General features: G+C 38.2%; 2 protein-coding genes across 3 annotated transcripts; one reads left to right on the forward strand and one right to left on the reverse strand.

Annotated features, from left to right (window-relative positions):
• The first annotated feature begins 195 nt into the window (after positions 1-195).
• On the forward strand, positions 196-17172 carry LOC146557053 (histamine N-methyltransferase-like). 2 transcript variants are annotated; one of them, XM_085249293.1, is made up of 8 exons: positions 196-532; positions 627-769; positions 2131-2183; positions 3496-3603; positions 8983-9113; positions 9516-9609; positions 10115-10515; positions 14870-17172. In XM_085249293.1, the coding sequence occupies exons 2-7, from the start codon at positions 636-638 to the stop codon at positions 10465-10467; spliced, it is 873 nt and encodes a 290-aa protein (XP_085105419.1). In that variant the 5' UTR covers positions 196-532; positions 627-635; the 3' UTR covers positions 10468-10515; positions 14870-17172. The 2 variants fall into 2 exon arrangements, with proteins under 2 accessions (XP_085105419.1, XP_085105420.1); XM_085249294.1 differs by lacking the exon at positions 14870-17172 and having other exon boundaries at positions 10115-10561.
• On the reverse strand, positions 7085-8149 carry LOC146557054 (uncharacterized). Its single transcript, XM_085249536.1, has one exon. It carries the CDS (start codon positions 8147-8149, stop codon positions 7454-7456), a length of 696 nt encoding a protein of 231 aa, XP_085105662.1. The 3' UTR covers positions 7085-7453.
• Positions 17173-24199: the final 7027 nt, after the last annotated feature.

Consider the following 24199-nt stretch of genomic DNA (forward strand, 5'->3'; position numbering starts at 1 on the left):
GTAACCATGACATGTAATGTATGAAATCATCTAAAGCAGTGTCTGTGAAGGTTCTCAGTCATCCAGGTCACCGTAGTCTAAAGAGCTTAGAAAGAAAAGCATCTGGACTTCTTTAAGTTGCTTCAAGATGCTGCAACCCTCATTCAAGAAGCTTCTTCAGTTCTAAATCTAGGACCAGAATCTTAGACCATCTAAAGTGGTGCATGCTTTGCATATGTTTGGTTAGTGTTAAGGGCAGGTGAGGCCAATTGAACAGGTTGAGGAAAGCCCACTATTTCTGTTCTACAGAGAAAATGTTGAAGCCCAGCCCATTTGTGGAAGAGAAGAGAAACACCACAACTTAAAAGAAGGGGGAGAGCAGTTGGGTCTCTGCCCTCATTCGCCACAACCAGTCCAACAGTTCAGGACGCCCACTATTTGTGCTTTAGAGAGACTACTTTGAAGCCAGCCCACTTTGTGGGAGGGAATGTAAAGTGTGCAACTCAAAAGAAGGGGAAGAACTCGATTTCCACAGAGGCTACAGCTATTTAAGGTATTTTTTTTTTTATTCTTATGATGTAACTATATAATTAAAGTGTGGTGAGCAACTTGATTATGTTGTTGTTTTTGATTTCTGTGCATTGCAGGAATCAGTCATGGCTGCAGAAGCACAGCACACTTGTTATGAGGGTGACAATGTCCACATTTTCCAGTTCTATCTGGAACACTCAGGAGAGCACAAGGCCATTGTGCAGTGTGTTAACAATCTCCTAGCAAGAGAATTTAAAAGGTACAGCAGGAAATGAAATGCTTGAAGTAATAACCCATATTCCAAGCTAAGAGTAGGGGACAGACTGCTCATGCAGCACTACAGTAATGACTGTACTCAAGGGTTGGAATGGGAAAACTTTGACGTAAGTTGCATCTGTGTCCTCCACTTGTCAACAGTAGATGCTTTATACCGCCTGAAGTTCCACCACAGTATGGTCTCTGCTAGTTTATGGAAAGTCGTTTGAGCATTTATCCATTTAGTTAGCCAGGCTTAAATTGTTGCCTTCCTTATGTTACGTGCTGTTTTAGGGAATGGGGTAATTTAGCCCACCAGGGTCTGTGCAGATAACTTCAAAATGTCTTTTTAAAGGCAGAAGAAATTGCCTACAATTTCATGCAAGCTGCAGTGCACGCACACAATCTGAATTTTCATTCAAAAACTCAATTTCTTTCAGATTGTCCCTACTATGTCAAAACAACCCATTTGGTGCTAAATTGGATCAGCCTGATGGATGATGCTATGCTGTGATTGGTTATTACATTTTTATCCATATTTGTCACACAGCTATTTAAAACAGACGGGAAGACTAGAAGAAGGGTTTCTTGTCTCTTTCACTGCCGCACAGCCCTCTTGTAAAAAGTTTCTTTTCACCATGATCTCCTGAATATCCACAATTTGTCTATTGAAATAATGTTAACTTGTGCTCAGCAAGACTGGTCATTTTTTTAATAAACCCCCTGAAAGAATTCAACAGTACACTTGCAGTTTATCCTTTACACTTGTCTTTATTCACTTGATAGCACAAACATCTACTGTTTACTTAACTAAATGTACCTCACCAACTTATTTATTAAATGAAAAATGCTTTGAGATATTCTGTAGTCTGATAGTTTGCAATAGATTAAATTCCATATTGTAAGTAGAGGTGAAATGCTTAATAACAAAAGATGTATGGCTTTCAGCTTTTACATTTTCATATTTTCCTTTTAGATTTTGTGATCGTTTAGAGGTTTGGGCTGATCGTTTTGAAAAGCAGCTGTCATAATGCTCTTGCTTTGAGCTCTGTAATTAGTTTTTTCACAAAAGAAAACATCCATGCTTTCAAACAGTCACTTCTTAGATGCTCTTTTTAGACCACCATTCAGGAGTGAAGCTGTTTTAAAAATTAAGCAAGCAGCTGAGCTGTGTACAACCCACTGAGCTGCCAACCCATCTATTCAATGATCCAGCCTAGCACCAGCCATAATAAATTAGACAGCTATAACACAGAGGCTCCATAGTGCAATTTTGTAAGACCGTAATTTTCCAGCATACATCTTGTGATACACATACTGTACACTTTCTTTAACGGTTTATTAACGTTCTTATTTTTGATGCAGGATTGGAGAGGGTAAAAGCAGCCTGAGCGTTCTTGGTGTTGGAAGTGGTGGAGGTATGTGATCAAATATAACAATAAGTGTAATATTAATTGTAGTAGCATTACTGACCATTGTATATGTGTGCTGTGGTAGTTCTGGCTTATTTTGTCATGTGGCAGTGTGAAGTGGGCAGGAACACTGCCCAAAATGCAGGCTCACAAACAGGACTGAACTCAAAACTCTTTAAGCTTTATTACTGGAAATACAGAGGACATGAAACCAAACTGGGGAAAACTAGGAAACTAACAAACAGCCAGAGTATGAGGGAGATGCAGACATAAATGCACACAAGGGGAAATGAGGGAACAGAACACAGGTGGGAACACAGCTGAAAGTAATCTAACTAATGAGACAAGGAAGCAAAACTGAACATAACGCACACAGCACAGGAGGCTAACAAAGGAATTATGAGAAACACACACTGAGACACAGACTGACTAAACGCAGGCAACAGGGGGAGCGAGAGAACTTAACATGCATAACCAGACATGATGGACTACACAAGGAGGCACAAATAACTTACACAGGAGACGTTGGAGAAGACACAGAAGCAAGACTGAGAGACTGGCCATGAGAGGGATCTAAATGATTAAACAAGGGCTAGGAACTAGAACTTAACAAAACTCAGAGGCACTCTAAACTGAATATCAGCATCTTAATATTCTGCAAAAACAAAATAACAAACTCAAAAACGGGTCAAAGACTCAAGACCATCACATATTTACTTGTTTTAAACCAGTGGTTCTCTGTGGCAGTCCCCACAGATTAAAGTGGAGCAGCTGAACGAACAGGGTTTTTTGAAGAAAAGAGTTTTCTGATGTTGTCATGCTGACCTTTATTTCACTAAAATGTAATCCTGGATACTTTTTTTTTTTTTTGGTTTCTGAAGTGAGACATGCCAGAAAAAGTTTGAGAATCGCTGTTAAAAAGCTCCAATTAAACTGATTACCATGCCCTTCAAAGGCGTGCAACAAAGAGAATTCATAATAACAGTGTCTGTGGGGGCATTAATACATTAAAGTCACTGTCAAAGCTATTGCAGATTGCACTTGGCTCCACATATGATCAATATAGGTCATAGATCACTGCGGTTATTGCACAATGACATCAAACAACAAACTGTTAATGATTCTGTTGATCAGAATGATAAGAAGTATTACACACATCTGCGTTATATATATTTTTGACTTTTCTAAATAAATTTCAGGTTTTTTTTTAAGTGTTCTATACTATATGTTTTGGAGCATTTTCATTTTAAAGCGTTATGTGGAGCCACAGGTGTTCAAAATCTTCTTACTTCCTGATTTTTTTTTTTTTTTCCCCCAGGTGAGGTGGATGCTCAGATCCTCACACTGCTGCAGTCTGTATTCCCTGCTGTTCCTATTACTGCTGACATTGTGGAGGGCAGCTCTGAACTCTCAGACAACTTCAAAGGTATTAACCATTCACATTCACACCACATGTTGAAATATTTTTACTCTATTTTCAGATGGGTTTCCTCTTCAGGCTCTTCTTTACCTTTCTGAAAAGCCGATGTATTAGTGCCAGTAGTGAAAGTACTAACATTATCAGCTGACATTTAGAGCTTTCTCAAAATGCCAAAAGAAGTAGTTACTTTGTGTGTTGTTAAAATTCATCATGCACTCATTTGTGTTGCAGTACCTGAAAATTGTGTAAAACGTGCATACATCGTCATCTGAAATCATTTGTTTCACTTGTATTGTATTGTATTGTATTGTATCTTTATTTGTTTCAGACATATAAAACAAAAAACAATATATACACACTACATATATTTTCATTTACAGATACGAATATATATGTAGATATACACACACACACGTATGTGTTCAGATAAACAAAAAATATATAATGAAATAAAACAAAATCGTCTGACATAATGTAACAATGTTTGGTCTGAAAAGGAGTAGGAAGAAGTATGAACATACTTATTAATTCCTACCCCTGCTCAACATCTTATTGATCCCACATAATTCACCTAATTCCCATCATCACATACTCCACACGATACACGAGGAGAACCTATATAAACTTGGCTACCGTGATTGATATAATTTGGATATAATTTGATATTTTTATACATACAATGGGTGATCATCTTTATCGGTATCATATTCTTCCAAAATCAGTTTTCGAAGTATTTTCATGAACTTACTAATTCCTGAGCATTGCTGTAGATCTATAGTAAAACTATTCCACAGTTTTACCCCATAAATAGTGACACAAAAGGTTTTAACCTTTGACCGTGCTTTAAGAATCCTTAGATTCAATTTCCCCCTCAATTCATAGTCTCCTTCTCTGTCATAGAACATCCTCTGTATATTTCCTGGTAACATATTGTATCTGGCCTTGTACATAATTTTTGCAGTTTTATATTTTATAAGATCCATAAACTTCAGTATTTTTAATTTCAAAAACATGATGTTAGTATGGTCTCTAAATCCTGCTTTATTAATCATCCTGATTGCTTTTTTTTAAATTTTACATATTGGTTGAAGTGCAGTTTTATATGTGTTTCCCCAAATTTCCACACAGTATTCCAAATATGGCAATATAAGTGAACAATAAAGTACCCGGAGTGATTTGGAAGGCAAAAAATATTTAACTTTACTTAGTACGGAGATGCTTCTTGACAGTTTGGCTTGTATATGCTTTATGTGAGGTTTCCAGCAGATTTTGTTATCTATTATCACACCCAGAAATTTTGTATCCGAAACTTGCTCTATTTCAACATTGTTTACTAATAATTTTGCTCCTGCATCTTTTTTACAATTTCCGAATAACATAAATGTAGTTTTTTCCAAATTTAATGATAGCTTATTTCTATCAAACCATGTTTTCAGTTTAATCATTTCTTGTGTGACAATTTCCAAAAGCTGATGTAAGTTCTCTCCAGCACAAAAAATATTTGTATCATCTGCAAATAGAATAAACTGTAGTATATCTGATGTTCTGCATATATCATTGATATAGAGGATAAACAGCTTTGGTCCCAATACTGACCCCTGCGGAACTCCACAAACAATGTCCATACACTCTGATTGATATTCCCCAATTTTCACAAATTGCTGCCTGTCTCTCAAATAACTCTTTACCCATTCTAACACCACTCCTCTAATGCCGTAGTACTCCAGTTTATCAAGTAATATGTCATGATTAATTGTGTCAAAAGCTTTTTTTAGGTCAATGAATACACTAACTATACATTGTCTTTTATCTATATTGTTGGTGATATTTTCGATCAGTTCCATTAATGCCAATGATGTTGATCTATTTGATCTGAAACCATACTGACTATCCGTTATTATTTTGTGTTTATCTATAAATTTGTCAAGTCTATTACTAAAGACTTTTTCCAGTATTTTTGAAAATTGAGAAAGTAGAGAGACAGGCCTATAATTTGTGAATTGGTGTCTGTCACCATTTTTAAACAGTGGTGTTACTTTAGCTGTTTTCATTTGTTTTGGGAATGTACCAGTTTGTAAGGACAAATTGCAAATGTGTGTTAAGGGTTTGGAAATGCCCTCTATCACTCTCTTAACGATTTCCATATCAATGTCGTCAGAGTCTGTAGAGTTTTTTGTTTGTGATTTCCCAACAATATCAATGATTTCCATTTCTTCCACCACCGTTAAGAACATTGAATGAGGATTGCGGTCAATGAGTCTAGTTTCTTTCTCTACAGAATCTGTTATATCAGGAATTGTTTCAGCCAAGTCTGGCCCAACACTTGCAAAGAATTTATTGAACTCATTTACCACATCTCTCATATTAGTAATATTTCTATCATTATTTGCGAAATACGAAGGATAGTCTGCCTGCCCCGAGCCCTTTTTGATGATGGTATTTAATGTTTTCCAGATCCCTTTAATATTATTTTTATTCATAATCAGTAATTTTTCATAGTATTCCTTTTTACATGACCTTAAAATACTCGTTAATTTATTTTTATATTTCTTGTATTTATTTTCAGCTTCTGTGCTTCTGTTCATTATAAATTCTCTGTATAAGGTATTTTTCTTCTTACATGCATTTTGCAATCCTTTTGTAATCCATGGGCACTCTGCATATTTTTGTTTTTTACTATATTTCTTTACTGGGCAATGACTATTATATAACAGTTTAAATTTTCCTAAAAAAATCTCATAAGCTTTATCAATATTTTTTTCCTTATACAGCATCTCCCATTCTTGCTTGAGTAAATCACTTTTGAATGCGTTTATTGACTCTTCTGTTCTCACTCGTTTGTATTTTATTGTGTTTTGCTGTTTAACCTTCCTGTAATTGCTGTTATACACTATAAAAACAGGTAGATGATCACTGATGTCATTAATTAGGAGACCACTTATGGTTCTATTTTCTATTTCATTAGTAAATATATTGTCTATTAGGGTTGCCGACTGTGCTGTAATCCTGCTGGGCTTAGTGATCACTGGAAAAAGTCCCAAGCTATACATTGTATTAATAAATTCCTCTGTCGCTCTCTGCTTGTTTGGATTTAGTAGATCTATGTTAAAATCCCCACAAATGAACATGACTTTTTGATTTGTCCTAATGAATGTTTTATCTACCCACTCCTTAAAAATTTCAATATTAGAACCTGGTGTTCTATATATACAGCTTACAATGACATTTTTCTCTTTTCCCATACTAATTTCTATTGTTACACACTCTAATATATTATCTACCGCCACCGTCATTTTTTCTACCATCTTGTATTTTAAATTTTTATCCACAAACAAGGCCACACCACCGCCATTCTTATTCTTTCTATTTGTAAGATTTAATTCATATCCATCTATTACAAAGTCCTCTCCTTTCTGTTTATCAATCCATGTTTCAGATACTGCAATCACACTGAATGGATGTGTAAATTTTCTTAAATATTCCCTTATTTTGTGAAAATTTGCATATAAACTTCTACTATTAAAGTGGATTATAGATATTTTGCCGTCGACCTTGACAGTTTTGTTGAATTGTTCTTCAGTATGATAGTAGCAGGTATTTTTGATGTTAAAAAAGTTCAGTTCTGGATCAATGTCCTGCTCTGTGAAGTGTGTTTTGTATTCCGTGTTTACTGGTGAATTTATCTCCTGATTAGCAATCCTTTGTGGTAGCAATGTATAATTCCCAGATAATGAATTAATTGATTGTTTCATCCTTGAATACGTTACGCTTTAGCTTCCGTTGTTGTCTTCTATTACCTGCTTTGATGACTGTAGATTGTTTGTCCCGCTCCTTGCCTTTGTAGTCAAGTGACCTGTTAATATTTTTCCAGATCCTGGATGCATTTGATGACCAGCACCTTGGCTTCCTCCGGTGTACCGTTGAGCTTTATAAATATTTTACAGTTTGCAGTCCAGGTGTTCTGAATTTTACCCAGTTTCTTTAGGTATCGTGCTTTCTTCGCTATGTCAGCATTGGATTTGGTTAGATGGTCATTCATGTAGACGTTCGATCCTTTTAGTTTCCTCCCCTGCTTCAGCAGTGCATTCTTGTGTTTCCTGTTTACAAATCTTATGATGATAGCTGGTTTATCACTAGCATTTCTCCTGGGCAAGGGGTGGCATGCCTCGATGTTATTACAGTCCAGGTCGATCCCTTTCGACTGCAAGAAACCAGCTACTTGTTGCTCCGCAGAGCTCCCATCCAGATCTCCTTGCTCCTCTTTACTGCCAGCAGTCACAGCCCGAGCATATGACCGGCGTTTTATGTACAGCCCTGTGATGATCACGTCGTTCATTCTGGTATATTGCTCCAGGTCCGCGACCCTGCTCTCCAGATAGACGATCCGTTTCTCCTTCTCTGCATTCTGGTTACGTAGCGACCTTATTTCCTCGACTAAGTCTAGGATATATTTCTGTTGTAGCTTGATAGCCGATGTTTCCTCAGTTAGAAAGTCCAATGACTTTTTGATGTCCTCAATTTCATCGGCGTTCGGTGTTCTCTTAGGCCCCATTGAGCTTGTTGTCTTGCTCGCTCCGTTCACCGTCTTGTCACTGTTGATTTACTTGTTGGTGCCTTGCTAGAGGATCCTGGGCCCAGTGGCTGCTGGAGGATCCTGGGCCTGGTGGAGCAGTAGGATCCTGGGCCTAGTGGCTGCTGGAAGAGCCTGGGCCTGGTGGCTGCTGGAGGATCCTGGGCCTGGTGGCTGCTGGAAGAGCCTGGGCCTGGTGGAGCAGTAGGATCCTGGGCCTGGTGGCTGCTGGAAGAGCCTGGGCCTGGTGGCTGCTGGAGGATCCTGGGCCTGGTGGCTGCTGGAGGATCCTGGGCCTAGTGGCTGCTGGAGGATCCTGGGCCTGGTGGCTGCTGGAGGATCCTGGGCCTGGTGGCTGCTGGAAGAGCCTGGGCCTGGTGGCTGCTGGAAGAGCCTGGGCCTGGTGGCTGCTGCAGGAGGATCCTGCAGGAGGATCCTGGGCCTGGTGGCTGCTGCAGGAGCCTGTGCCTGGTGGCTGCTGGAAGAGCCTGGGCCTGGTGGCTGCTCTGTTGTTATGCATAGGAACAAACCCCAAACTACTGATACGTCTGCTGATGTTACTTTCATGTGAATGCATCAGCTGTTTTTTGGTTCTTTGTTTTGTGGTCTTCTCATGTACACCAACGAAGAAGACTACAATCGCATCTCCCCATATTTATTTTTACTTTTCTTTATATGTTCTTAAAGTAGTTCATTCTCTTAAATGATGTCTGCCAGCGTTTTATCTCAGTGTAATCAGTGTTTTGATGTATCGCATATACATAAGCATAGATCTCAATGTTATTGATGGCTATTTGGTTTTGTTCATCTTAAAGCTTTGGTAGCAAAGACTGCCAGTCTTCAGAAGATCCCATTTGGCTGGAACATCATGAGCAGCGAGGACTATGTAAAGCAAGTGAAAACGAAGGGCGAGATGAAGAAATTTGATTTCATACACATGATTCAGGTATTACGAGTTTTCCTTCTGCAGATTCATGGCAAAAGAATAGCGGGAATTCTAGAATTTGCTTTGTCACTCTATGGTGTCTTGTCTTCTCGCCTAAGGTGGGATTGTGGTGAGCTAAAATCTACTGCAAACTATAAAGTATAAGTATTGTAAAGTGTAATATCCTTGTCTGACTCTGTTAACAATGAGATATATTTGGGTCCTCACTAAATCCTGCACTGCTGCTTGAATTCAGTGGGGACCGCAGTGGGTGTAGAGTGTATTCTGACAGATAAATGTGTAATTAGTGTGATAAATTGTCAAGCAACCTCTGACGAAATGTCCTAGCAGATTTATTGTAAATGATAACACTTAATTCATTCAAGCTTTAGAAAGTTCTCCCCATAATGTTCCCCCGTACAGATGATCTATTATGTGGAAAACCTTTGTGAAACTATCAGCTTTTACCACAGCCTTCTAAAAGCTAACGGCAGACTTATGATCATCGTCGAAGCAGGTAAGCCGAACTTGATTTTAATTATCCTTAATTAATTAGTCCGCAGTATAACAGTTTAAAGGTGTCAAATTCAGATTGTGTGAATGTAAATAAAGTATACTATACATTTTTGAGAACGTATTTGTTTTATGCTCCTGTTTTTACCAGAGATGAGCCTTGTTTCAAACATATTTTTCTCTTTGCGCTGGAACAATGGTGCCCTCTTGGGGTTATATTTTGTATATAAAATCCATATCTGAGCATTTTTGTTTTGTATTTAATGCATTTGAAGGGGAAACTTAAAAACAGCTACTTTAGGTTTAAATTTAAGTTGAATTAAAGTTTATATTCCATTAATAATATTGAGTTATTATATTTATAATGAAGTTCTGTTAGGTTTGCACATAGCTGGCCTTCAAGGAGCTACTTTTTACTTTTATATTTTGAGTAAATTCTCTTGACTACTTTTGTTTGAAGTATTTTTTTATTCAGAAATGTATGTGATTTTCAATATCACACTATCCAGCCAACAGTGGATGGGACACCTTGTGGAAGACTTACAGCAAGGAGCTGTGTGTAGGTGTCATTAAAGAGTACCGTTCATCAGCAGAGGTCATTGCCTGTCTGAAGAGCCTGGGTCTGAAATACGATGAGCATTCAGCTCCCAACGCCTTCGACATTACCGAGTGCTTCAATCCAGGCAGCTGCCATGGAGAACGCCTGCTGAGTTTCATGACAGGAAGCGACAAATTCCACGAGTCCTTCACCCCAGAGATCAGAGCGGGCATGTTAGATCTTCTAAGGAGAAAGTGCAGCGCAGAGAAGGATGGCAAAGTGTTGTTCAACAGCGATCTGAGCTGCATTCTTGTTCATGCTTAAATATATGCTGTGGAGAAGTGTCCATCTATTCCGCTGGATCTTTATTCTGTAAGTTTGTCAGAAAGAATGAATAAAATCAATATAGTTCAGTTTATCTCGAGTGAGTAAAAGTTGTGGCTGTACAAGAAGACACATACGTTTAGCTACTAAGTCGCTTTGATCAAACGTTGGCCTTTTTCGAATCTGTAAGCAAGTTTAGTATCGGTATGACCTTTTAAGATAAAGTCTCTATAATCTATATCTTTACAGTTAGAACAGCTCTAATGTGTGGAAAATGTCAGCTCTTGTGATAGAGCCACAGAAAATAATCACCCGGCTTTACAAAGTTTTCCAGTTATTGCTCTATATTTACAATTTTTTTTTTTCAGCCATCAAGGTTGTTTTGTTCTCAGTTGAATCTTAAACCTAAAGAAACATTGGATGCCAGTGTTGTTTCACATATGCAGCATCTGTAGCCTAATTAGGCAGCTATTCCGTAATATTTTTTTTTAAATCAGTGTTAATATGACATTATGGTTTGCAGCAGATTTAACCTTTTTCATTTTTATCTTGCAGTATAAAAAAATAACAAAGCACTTTATTTATTAGCAAAATGAAGACAACTTTTGGTATAGTCTTAGTTGACACAATGTATTTTCAAATGGGATTAAAAAAAATTCCAAAAGATACTAAATACAAAAAAAGAATATTTATTTTATAACATTAATTATCACTGATAGATCATACATATTGAGTTGTGCTGAGCTGGCAGGTCTTTGCTGAACTCTGATTAAGGATGTGACTAGCTGATCAATATTTATCATTGTGCACAATCTGATATCCATGAGGTGTCACATGATTAGCTAGTTCAAACATGAGTTCAAAGAGGGTATCTTTTTTTTATTATTATTTAAATAAACTGCTGTTCACAATAAAGCCTGCAGATGGTGCTGCAACTCTCAAAATGCAGGTGAACCTGCATTATGCTATGTTGTACTAACTCCACTTGGTGGCATGCTATCCCTACATTCAGTAAGGCCATGACAGCAAACGGTGGAAACTTTTATTAGCCATATCAGTGTGCTTAATATTAAGCATTTAATTCCCGAGCTACCAGTGGTTATTTGACTGTTACATTTTCAGCCCCCAATCGCCCAGTTATTTCATTTCTACACTGGCGTTATGCCATCTGCTGTGGCCACATACGCACAAAATCCAGTGGAACGGCTGAGGTCTTGTCTCAAGCTATCTGGCAAATGTATTCTGGCTGTTCATTTACCTCATTAGCTTTAATAGATCAGTAATTGAAATTCATCAGAAATTCTTGTCAGTGCACTCCCCCCTGATGTCAATGGGCTTTCAGCACCTGCTCAGGCTCCATTACTGGGGGTCCTCGCTGGGCCCTCTCATACCACAGAGTGACAGAGCATTAGTCACAGAGATAATCAACCTCAATACACTGCTTGCCACTAATGTTCTTCAAGAACTATTTACTTCATGTGGCAGTTGGTGTCTTATCAGGGTAGAAGTTCTCCACTAGATAAATGTGATGAAATTTTTATAGATCACCTTGTTGTCCAGGTGATTGATTATACTCAGAAGTGCCGAACAGCTGGGTATTGTCATATTATTAGCTGGATATTGTTTTTATTTACTTCCTGCCACCTGCTTATTAGCTGATGCCATAATGACAAGCCACGTCTTTGAAGGGTGCGTGATGCAGATTTCTATTTGCTTATGAAACTCACGGGCTTTTTATTATGCAGACGATGCAGAGAAAGCTGTGGGTTCCATAACTACTTTCTTCCCATATTGGCCATGCAGCACGCTGGTCAGATGTCAGATGCTGCAGTAAAATTTTAACATGATTGAGGAAGCCTCTAGGTGAAAGTCTTTCTCAGAAAAGTGATCTCTCCGGTATGGCCATCTGGCGGGCAATCAGAGCTGAACTTCTAAGTTGTGTCTTCAATCTTTAGGGGCAATGAGGAAACAGGCCATGTGTTCAAAGTGTGACTACTGGTATGCCTTAAATTATGTGCTGTACCCACTAGTAGGGCTGTTTTTAAAATTATTTTCTTGGCTCAGCAAACGTCTTTGGCACGTGTTGTTAGGCAGAGAATATGCTTCATTCACAGCTGCTTTAATTCTCCTGTAATTAATGAATTTAATATATCACTGCTAAAAAGTATCACATGTAAAATTTAAAAGCTAAACCAGAGTAAAACAGAAAAACGATTTTAAAAAACAGCATTGTTTTTGCTCACTAGGAGATACCATCGTCACACCTACTGCACCTAACGCGTATAAAGAAATTACCTTGTTATTTTGTTGACCATAACTTCACACCATTTGTTTTCACGTGTAATAGGTGCTGATAGTGCACATACAGAAGCAGTGTTAACCCATAAATATAGCAACTGTGGAGGTCAAGTAATGTGCATTGTTTTCCATATGCGTACCTTTATTCTGCTGTAAAATGGTTTCCAACAGTCTTGCTGATGCTAGTGTATCCTAGAATACTAAAGCTGGTAGGGATAAACCTAATCCCAGCCACTAAATGCACATTTATGATACCAGTGCTTGCATTTATTTGTAAAGGCAAATAAAAACGAAAGCAGCGATGACATTTTTGGTATTTCTCTAATCTGAATTCACACGGTTTGGCCAAATTGACTCTTCAGATGTCTATCTTCTTTAATAATATAGCCTCTACTCTGGTTTACTCTGTATGGAGAGCCACTGCTGGCCCAGAAGCATCTTCTATCAGCCATTATGTCAGTGTGTAGCCCTCTTTGAGAAAAGAGCAGGACATAAACCGGCCCTAAAATACATCACACACACTTTAATGGGCAGAGGCTGCGGCTGGGCCTTGAAATATAGCTCTGATACCGGTCCTGTAAATGGCCGTCCTCTGCAGCATATTTCATTCTAGAGAATTAGTCCTGTTTAGCAGCCGTTGTTATATAGCAGCTGTCCTCCATAGGTCTGAGTACAGCAGAATATGGCTATTTGATTGATGATTCCCGGGACTTTTCTTAGTTTGGAATTTTATCTAACGTCAATTAGCAGTCGATAGAAAACAAGGTGGAAATTCCTGCTGAAAAATTTCTCTTCTCTTCAAGTCGGTGCAAATTCTGCTGCGCAGAAGTGATCTTATAGAATCAAAGGCTTAAATCAATCCAAGGCGATTAACTACAAATCAGAAAGGGTGGAATGGGGTGACTCTACTCTAATCAAGTTTACCTTTGTCTGTCTTATTAATCTAGCGATTCAAGGCCTTATAGCCTGATGTACAGGACCGTTCCTGTGGGTGTGAATATGGAGAATTGCCACAGATAAGATATGGCACCATATTTATTCCAGAAGTGCCATTAGTGGGACAGATAAAGCAGGACAAACACGCCACTAATTGACCGCTTCTGTTCATATTTTTGATCAATTACAGATAACACACATTTGATGATTTCATAAATCATACTAGTTTAGACTTTCTTTTTTCTAGCACAGTCGTTTAACTTGTGTCGAGAGGAAAAAAGTTGAAATGAAAAACGGGCCACTTTAGAAGAATTCTATATGTGTCTGACAAACAGTGATAACAATTTTGTGAAACAACTTGATATTTCTCTAAGCCATGCTCTTTTAAGTCAATATTTGCTGGTTTGATGGAAAAAAATAAAAAACAGACACTGTCACTTACTCGCTTTGTCAACTGGGAGAGTTCCTGAGGGCAAGCTCCTCTTTAATTACACTCTGTGACGTTTACCCCCACTAAATGCCCCTCACAAGGTTCAGGGTTTGGGGCTGTGCTTGTCATTGTGTGGGAAGTGGAAGAAGAGTTTTTTTTAAAAAGGAAACCTAATGCAGAATAAGAGATTTTCTCTTGAAGTTGTTGCTCAAATAGGGTTTGTTTGATATGCAAGCTGTGCTTTTATTAACTACTAGGTTTCTCTGACATGATTAGAGCAGAACTATTTTTTTATTTATCTTAAAAAAACATTTGCATACTTTTAATGTTCATAATACTATAACTATGGATTGTGCACACTCATATGTTTAACTTTAATATATCCCGGGCTCTATAGCCACACTGGTGATGTGGGTCAGTCTGCCTGAAAGAGCTGCAAGAATTTAATTAGTCTGGGATTCAATGGAAAATAAATAAGTAATGTTTAGAGGTTTAGCGATGCTGTTGCAAAGGATAAGAAAGGAAATCTGCAGGAAACACTGAGAAATCATTGAGTCATGGCTTGGAAAATGCCAAATTAAAGATACTGAATGTTGCCATCCTAACTATCAGTGACTTCAGTGTATCGACAGAGGCCTTTCAACACCTTTATCGTTTGAACCCTGTAGATGATATCAGCTATGTTTTATTACTGTTATTACTGAAGATGATGTCTTTCTCTCTCTCCCTCTTTTGCAGCTGTATTAGTGAAGAGATACAGGACTTGGAGTAAAAACTGATCATGAAACAGAGCAATCCTGCCAGAAGTTAATACCAGTAGCAGGGATATTTGTACTTAATCCCTGTCAAGAGAAAAAGAAAATAAGACCTTACATTTCCCCGCAGATCTGCTATGGCTTTATTATTCCTCATTGCATTAATCAACTTGTATCTCGTCTTTTGCTTTTATTAAATGCCGTTTCTGGCTCACATCCATTCATCGGACCTTAAATATCCTCCATCTCTTGGGTCTGAGCTTGATTGTGCATAGGAAATGAAGTTGGAAACTTTGGAGCTCTATTTAAAGCGGGAGTCCCTGATGCGACCCCTCCCTGCCTTAATAACTTATGAACAGGATCCTCTGGTCCTTATTTGGCCTCATAGTGTTTCTGACAAAATCAGTTATAAAGAAATGTGAAACTGTTGTTTCTTTGTATCCATAAACAGGTGTTTATAGCCCCGGTAAGAACCTGAACACAATAAAGATGGTCGCTGATCTTGATATATTGTAGTGCAGGTGTTCTGGGGTATATTTGTCATCTGATGTTTGTTTCTTTAAGAGAGGAAATGATTAAATTGTATAGAAAAATGTGATTAGATTTTTTCTGAATTACACATAAGCAGAGAACCAACTGGAGAATATATGCACAAGTTCAGTGTTGTTACAAAAACATGAAGAGATTTAGATTTAAAACATTTCTGACTTTGGTATATTAAACATTCAAACACTTAGCATTAGGGAACAGAGAAAATCATTAACAGATGTCACTTTACTTAAGTGCATTTGCTGCAATAGTACTTTGATATTTTTGTGCCAAATTTGTATCTATTTTTAATTTTTTTTTCACTCAGTCCTTACAAGATTCGATCCTACTTGCAAATCAATAGAGGTATTGATGGGTGTCAGATAAAAACCATTACGGCAACCAGCTCTAATTCTTCAGCTGAATTGATTTCATTTTAAATGATCCATGTACATCCAGTGGAGCACACCACCACTGTGAGTGTGTTTTACCTTGACTTCATGCGAGAGAGACGTTATTCATCACCAAGAGAATGTCCCTTCTTCACACCCCAATAAAAAGCAGAGGAATGAAGCTTCTGTGGGTGCTGTCAACCCAACACTGCTTTATAAAGGATGACACAATTATATTTTACCAGCTCACCAAAAATGCTGACAAGCCCTGGTTCAATAAAACACAATTCTGCACCTAGAGAAGCATGCTGGTTTCTGTGCTATGGAGTCATAGCTCATGAACTACAGAATGTCATAACACTGAAATGCTCATCGAAGACATCAAACACATTTATTACAATTAAACCAGAGGAAGTAGGCATGGCAATGTTAGGAACCCAAAGTAATATAGTGTGTACAGATCTAGTTTAAGGGTTTCAGTGTTGCAATGCTCCGGACTCTTTGCATGACGGTCTCTTTTGCTGGGAAAAAGCTGCTCTGCTCATAGACAAACTTGAACCCCACATTTTCTTTCTCAGAAATAAACAGATGACATTTGCCTGTGAGCAAACAGAAGTTAATGCTGCATTACCGTCTATCAGTCAACTTGGAAAACACTTGTCTAAAGTATGATGGAGGATGTGTCGACAACATTAAAAGACGACTGCTTCCTAAACCTGAAATCTTGCAAATTCAAAGACAGCCGGCACGATGCTCCAGACAGCCGACCGTCAACGCCCTGCTGTTTGACGCTTACTAGCGGCAGGATATTGCTGCTTCTTAGCGGACTGCGTGTTTTTTCCTTGGAGAGAGACACATCTGGCTCTGGATAATCTCTCCTTAGTCTTCTCTGTGTAATGCATGCAAAGCTGTGCTCCATGTAATTCCCCAACTGCTCTTTTTTTCTCTTCCTTGACAAGTGTAAAAAGGCCAGTAGTATAAAGTATATCGCATACAGTGTTAGTAACCTGGTCTTACTTTTAGCCATGTTGCTATATATCCACACAGATATATAAGTGCAAGTAAAGACTGGTAAGAAGTTTTATCCATTTGCATGTATCTTTTTGGGGTTTTTTTTTTTCATTCCAATTTCTGTTGCTTAAAAGGAAAAGCCCAATAAAAACAAATTTGCTCAGGAGAGAAGACTACAATACTCAATGACAAAGTGAAGGCGGCTCAAGATGTGGTGGTATTATTATTCTTGACACAAGTAATATATAAACATGCCATAATTATGCTTTGTAACAGGAAATCAGGACAAATTGAAATTGAACATCATGCAATGTTAATGTTAATGAAATGTGCGGTGCGTAGTTGGATGCCTCGAGCCTGGAATATTATACGTACTTGCACCCTCACTTGTTTATTTATTAACAGAGGAATTGTCTGCTTCACTTGCTATCACTGAGGCTTGACAGCTGCACAGTCCAGGTGATGCATGAGCCAATATGTGGACTGGAGAGGGTTCAACGTCGCACATCAATATGAAAATCAGTTTCTGGCAGAAATAGCCCAAGGCAGTACATCCAGCACCAAAAAGTGACTAATCTTAGGGTCATAAACCCTGCACAAGACGCCCAGGGTCTTTTTTAGAGAGACAGAATTCAGAAATGCTATCATTTTCCATTCCACAAGCCAAGGACCTCATTCCTTGCATTAGCAGATTTCTTTTAATAGTGTGTGAAATGGCAGGGTTGCCAGAACTAAGCAAGAGCAAATAAAAGAGAGAGAGGGGGGGGGATAGTGAAAGGTGACCTTAGTCTCTGGAGCGCCAGATTAAAACTTCAAATGCTCAGCCAGTGGCTCTCCTAAAGAAGCAAAAAGACCATAGGCACAATGTTACAGTAGATGGAGGTGGCTGCCAAATATCATCTTCTTACAGAAAGGGATTATGTATTTCACAAGGCAGTGGTGGTCCCATTGGTGGGAATATTAGTTCGTGTATTGTTCTCCAGATCTGCATATATTTCTGTTTATTTTTTTTTTTCTTTTCATGACTTTCAGAACTTCTTAGCAGTAGTCTGGTTTTAAAAAGGAGACTTATTGTATGTGCAATTTTTTTACTTTTTCATTTTTGGATACAGTAAATTTACATACATGTGTATTTGGCTCAGTGTACTGTAAATAAAAAATACCATTAAGTTATAGGTAGTGCAACACATGTTTTAATGGTAGGCCTACTAACAATAGAAGTCTGATATAAGGATAATATAGAAATTAAAATCACAAGGGACTGTTTTTTACTGCTACTTACTGTATTTGTGTACCAAGATGATCCTTCACAATGTCACAATGTAAAATGTACATTTTTGGAAAATGGATTTCTCATATGCTGATCAGCCAGCCCCCAAATTGTTTTCAACTTACTGCCACCCCTTTGAATGACTGGGCATCACATTACGTAGGTGATCAGGCAGAATTCTCGATTCACTCCAGTGGCTCGATAATAACTCTGCTCACTTAATTACTCAGTTTCCCTGACAAAAAAAAAAGAATGAAGTAATTTTACTCATGAGGAGAGTGAAACAAAAGCTTTCCAAATCCTTGAATGGATTTCTATCTCAAAGCTCATGGTGGAGACATTTTGAACTGTAGCATCAGCGGGTGCTTTAATTACTGTTCAATGACTTTACTCTGAGTCCTTGACCTAGTTTAGATTCCTTATCAGAAACAGCCATGCTCTGAGAAAAGATTACTTTTTAAACTTTATAAAGAGGGCAGACAGAAAACAAGCTAATGCTATTGCACAAATACATGGAAAGGGACACAGCCCAGAGCAATTTGGAAAGCAATAGCCCATTCCAAGATGTGGCATCGGGCTGGCATCCACACAGCTCTTAAATTCCTTTCTCGAGCCAGATGGCTATGGAATTACACATTTTTTAATCTAAAGCATGAACGTCTGGAGGCTTGGGGAAATCTTCTTGGGATGGCCATTTTGGATTTATTTGCAGAGGAGGCAGTCTCTTGCCCTGGGGGCAACATTTGATGGTTAATATAAAGTTTGACACTGAATGTCCTGAGTCCACTTGGTGTTACTCTGACAGATAACTTAAACTTTCACAGCATGCTGCGAAGAGAGTCCAGTAATGAACAATGTCTTCTTTTTTGGTTTGTTTTTGATTGGTCTGAATAGTCTATAAAGCATTTATAATTATGATAAGCACCTTAAATCCTAATAACAGTCGTGTGATATTTTGGCATCTTTAAACACTGTTTCCAGCTTATTTGTTAGCTTAATTTTAGGTTAGCATAAAGGAAAAAAAAAACTAGCCAGTGTAGCATTGAAAAAAACGACAACACAAATAAGTAATTTTTTTTATATCACAGAAGAAATAAACATGAGTGAGAAATTGGAATTTGACCTATTAATATTGTGACCTCAGGCGGTCCAGGTTGTGGATTTTGGTTGAAGCTACAGTGTCTTGAGGCTGGAAGGGAATAATCTTAGGATGCCCATTTTGGATTTATTTGCAAAGGAGGAAATCTCTTGGCCTGGGGACAACATTTGACTGTTAACTTCAAGTTTAAAATTGAATTTCCAGGTTATACTCTAAGAGTTAAGTCAAACTTTAATGGTACACTGTATTCGGATGATTTCAGAAAATAAACACCATCTTTTGTTAGTCTGATCAGTCTGTGGATGATATGAACATTAGCCTTACACCTGTAAACCAATAGTTGGATATTTAAGTAAACCAATACAGTTGCCGTTGATCATGTAATTAAAATGATGCAGTGCTTTTCTATGATGTTATAGGTACACAAATGCAAAAAATAAAAATAAAAAATGGGTCAATTTAGCCCATTGTTAAGCTGTCGCTAGGCAACAGGGTGAACCTATAATGTATAATTCAGCTTTTGTGGCTACAAATCTGCCTTGAAATTAAAATGACAGGATTTTTTTTTTTCAAATGACAGGTCATTTTAGCCCATTGCTAGGTGGTTGCCAGGCAACCAGGGAGTGTATAATGTCTGAGTAAAATTTTGTGAATGTTACCGTAACTAGATGTTACAGTGAGGGAATAAATGCTTAAAGAGGGTCACTCTAGCGCAATGCTCGCTTGTTGCTAGGCAGCATCGTAACATCATGATATGTCAAATTAGATAACCTTCAAAGGCCTAATATGTACCTGTGTCACAAGTTTGAATGCTTGACACAAAGGAATCGGAATACTTTATTAATCCGTCAGGAAATTATGTGGTTACAGTTGTTCCGAGACAATAACAGTAACAAACTGAACTAAATTAAATAATACAATATATTACAAAAAGTTTGCAAAATAAGAAGTCAATAAGAAATTGCTCTTACATAAACAAATAGCTCAGTTATAAATATCCAGAATATTACAGAGGTGAAATATATGTGATATATATACATTTTGACATTGTGACCTTCTACTTTTGGCCACAAAAGTACTGAACAAACTAAACTACATACATGAAGAATATTGATACTCTGATACTGATGGGCATGAGAATGGAATCTGTTTTCTCTTCCAGTTCACAGAAAGTGCAGAAAGCAAATTGTACTTGTCAAAAGTACGACAACACAATCCCCTTTTTTCTCAAGATTTCTTTGGGAAGAGTACACAGATTTTAGTGTATTGTGGTATAGTCAAAATGGGAACAATACATTATTCAACTGTAGATAACTCTCCATAGTTTCATGTCTTAAGTCCACACACAGTACCCGCCCTTTCTCCACAGGCAAGAAAAACAACAGAACTGAACTCTCCGCTAATCACAGGCGTGCTGTCTTACAAAATTGTATGTGATAGGTGACTAGACTCAGTGTGAAAGTTTATAATGTATTCAGTTTCATTCAGTGCTACTGCCTCAGTAATACAATATAGATAGACAGATTTTCTGCTTTTTCGTATGGATTTGATTATTAAAAGCATCATTTTGATTAAAGAGCTTGCACACATGTTAATTTATAGCATCTGTGGCATAAACCTTTCACTGGGTAATACATTTGCTAATCAGTGTGTGTGTGCATGTATCGGTCATGACACACAGCTTGGAAAATCATCAGAAATTGAAAAAGCATTTCTTATTTTCCTAATACCAAAGAATATAAGAACAGTTGACAGGTACTCAGCGGTCTTTTTTCATGCTGAATACAACACTGAGCAATCCACTTAAAGGTTAATTAGAAAAATTATCTGTTGAGCTGAAAACAAATGGTACCATGGAGTCCCCCTGCTGGCAGACGAGTTAATCTATGGCAGGTCTCCTCGCTTCTCCACCTGTGATCTGTCTCCGTCACTCTGCTGACAGTCCCTGTGAGCCACTGAGAGGATACGCTCCATCGCACCACTGTGACTAGCCTGCTAATGAATACAGAGGAGCCCAGGACGTCCAGACGCCCACAAAACGGCTGGGAAGACTCCTCTGGCTGCCACGATCATTCTCTGGCCGGATGTGGGCTCAAATGAAGCGGAACAAGGCTGCTAGACAGAGAGTGCAGAGAGAAATGCCACTCAACCAAGACAGTGATTGCTCTGATGTTTGAGATTCATTCAATGAACCCCAATATGTCCCTGAGGGGGAGAGAACAGGCTGCAGTTTATGGGAAATCTGAAAGATTGTGCTGCAAGAAAGGTAATATAGAGAATAGCTCAAGAAACAACTTTCTGTGATTGGTATGATGCTCGTGACTAAGTTTAATACCGATCCAAATGAACGCAGTTTATTAAACATTAAAGGTTCATACTCGCAGCGGGTATTAAGGTGGAAAAACATTTTGTTTGGTAGCTGAATTCATTCAGCGATGCACCTTTTAAAATTGTCTCAGGCAACCACATGAGACACACTGTATGCCCTTGAGGAGGCTTGCATAATCTAATCTAGCTAGAAAACATTGAGAGACATGGAAAAACTACATGGTCATGATCTCATTCAAGACACAACAATAAGAGCCGCATATACTAACATGAGTGATGTGTACAAACTGTAATAAGCCTGTTTGATGACAAGTACGAACAGGTCATGGTGCAGTGACACGGCTTAATTCATTGTCCCTGCTGACATTCACAGCGAGTCATTAAAGGTTTGTCCTTTCATTAGCAGACATCAGCCTTCAAATATCAGCATCGAAACAGGAAGAGGAGGGAAAAGTCCAGCATGTTTATAACCAAGCACAACATCATTTAGTTGTCACTTACTTCACAGCCTCTGTGAAAGTGTTTTTTCACTTTAAAACACCGAGATCACTTGTCATTTTCCCACAATTCAAACTGTGATGTAGTCTCCCCAAGCATGGCGGCACAGCATTTAGCTGTTTGAGCATGCAAGCTTCCCACAGGACTTCCTTCTGTGTCATGTTTTCATGATCCACACCCATAGAAAAGAAAATGTTTATTTCTCCCATCACTGTGCCCTGTGACCAGGTCGCAAGCTTTCAGCTGGAGTTGGTCCCCCACTGCTGACTTTGATTGTTTCCCTATTTAGACATGAACTCCTTTCCATTAATCTGAGGGCATCTGAACATGTTCGCTTCAAGTCTGAACAACCCTTGGTCACTTTTCCATAAAAGTTGTAATAGCGTTCTTACTAGGACACCCCAGTAACATTTATTAATCACTTTCTCAGCATAGTGTCTGGACTGCATGCAGAAGCACTTACAGGCAGGCATCACAAGACTACAATGAACTGATGTAGAATTTTATTATGTTTAATAGGCAATTCAATACACCCTGAACGGCGCACTCGCTTGTCCATCATGTTGCAGCCGGAAAACTGGCCTCATGCATTATATGTGACTTGAAGACAAATCTCAGCTACATGGCAAAGAGTGCTGCATATTTCAGCCCTCTTCGTCACCGTTTTAGCTATGTCTTTTTCATGAAGCCAGCCAGCGATGGTGCATTCCATGTCTGAATAGCGTTAGTTATGGGGTACTCCCTTTACGCCCTTCTAATTTACACCCTCTGCTTCATTCCTGCTATACAGAAATTGTGTGAACCTTTAGGAAATGGATTCAAAGCGAGTCTGATCTCTGACAGGCAGTCATTCACCGAGTTGCACATTAACCACGTACACAGATAGGTTTTTAGTTTTAGAGCAGACATTTTAGCTGATCACTAGAATGCCAGCCGCTTAGCATACTTATTTTGATGAAAGTTGGTGGTTACTTTATTAAACATATTTAACCTCCTTGAGACCTGAACTCTTCCACAGCATGCATTTTTAATTTCTCTTTGATATTTGGGCATATTGGTGCGCGATGAATGTAAAAATTAAGAATTACCAGATTTTTGTTTTTACCTTATTTTTGTTTTTAAGAAAATAAGAGCTGCATATGAGGATATTCATTTAAAATTTTGATAGAACAGTGGCAGTATAATGTCCTCATGAGTGGATATCAGGCCCTTGTAGAGCAAAATTGAGTAATTTGGTCTAAATAACCCAAAATGTGATGTCCACATATGTAGACAGCAGGTCCTAGGAGGTTAAGGTGGCATGTAAGAAGGTTTAAAAAAGGAACTGGCTTTGCAAAGAACCTCTCACTATCGAGCATATTTAAATATATTTAATGCATGGAACAGCTAACCTCCAGATTAAGACTACAAAAAGCAAAATATGATGCTTTCGACTATTTTGTTTCTTTTATTCTATTGGAAAATGTTTTTGCTTTGTGTTTGTGCGCGCGCGTGCATGTGTGTGTGTATACCATGGTTGGTATCTTTGTGAGGACCAAAACTTGGAATACTATACTTGTGGGGGCCAACAGTACTTTATGGGGACAAAAGACCCATCCCCACAAGTTTGACGGCGTATTAGAGAGTTAAAATGTGGTTTTAATGTCAGGGTTACAATTAAGATGGTTAGTTTCAGGCTAAGGGTTAGTGTTAGGCATTTATTTTTGAAGGTTAGGGTCAGCATTAGGTCACTAAGATATAAAAACAAGTGTGTGTGCGTGAGTGTTTGCTTTGTTCTGTCTAGATTTGCTATGCCAATACTGAGTGCTGTAAATTTGGAGCAGCCGTGTTTTGTTTCGTATGTGTTTGGAAAAATCATAATAAAAATGTACTCAAATGTTTCAATTCAAAATTGGTTAACATGTCTTATCATCAACGCAAGTGGCATGTGATTCTGCTTGCACGGTAACAGTCAATTAAATGACTCAGAGCAAACCACGTGGAGCTTTTTCCTGATGGTGGTAAAGGTACACTGCTGCTTGTCGCAGCACAAACACACAATTTGCACAAATACTCATACATACAGCCAATATTTGCTTTTTATTAAGCATAAGATGACAGGCAATCAGTCTTACTTGCCTCTTGCATGATGGATATGGCACAGACTTTCTTGATCTCACAAGAATTTATTCAGTGCTGAAGTGAACC

This window comes from Mchenga conophoros, linkage group LG16, assembly GCF_057382185.1.
Source record: "Mchenga conophoros isolate Kocher_MC1m ecotype Shallow Benthic linkage group LG16, M_conophoros_male_GT1.1, whole genome shotgun sequence".
Classification (NCBI taxonomy): domain Eukaryota; kingdom Metazoa; phylum Chordata; class Actinopteri; order Cichliformes; family Cichlidae; genus Mchenga; species Mchenga conophoros.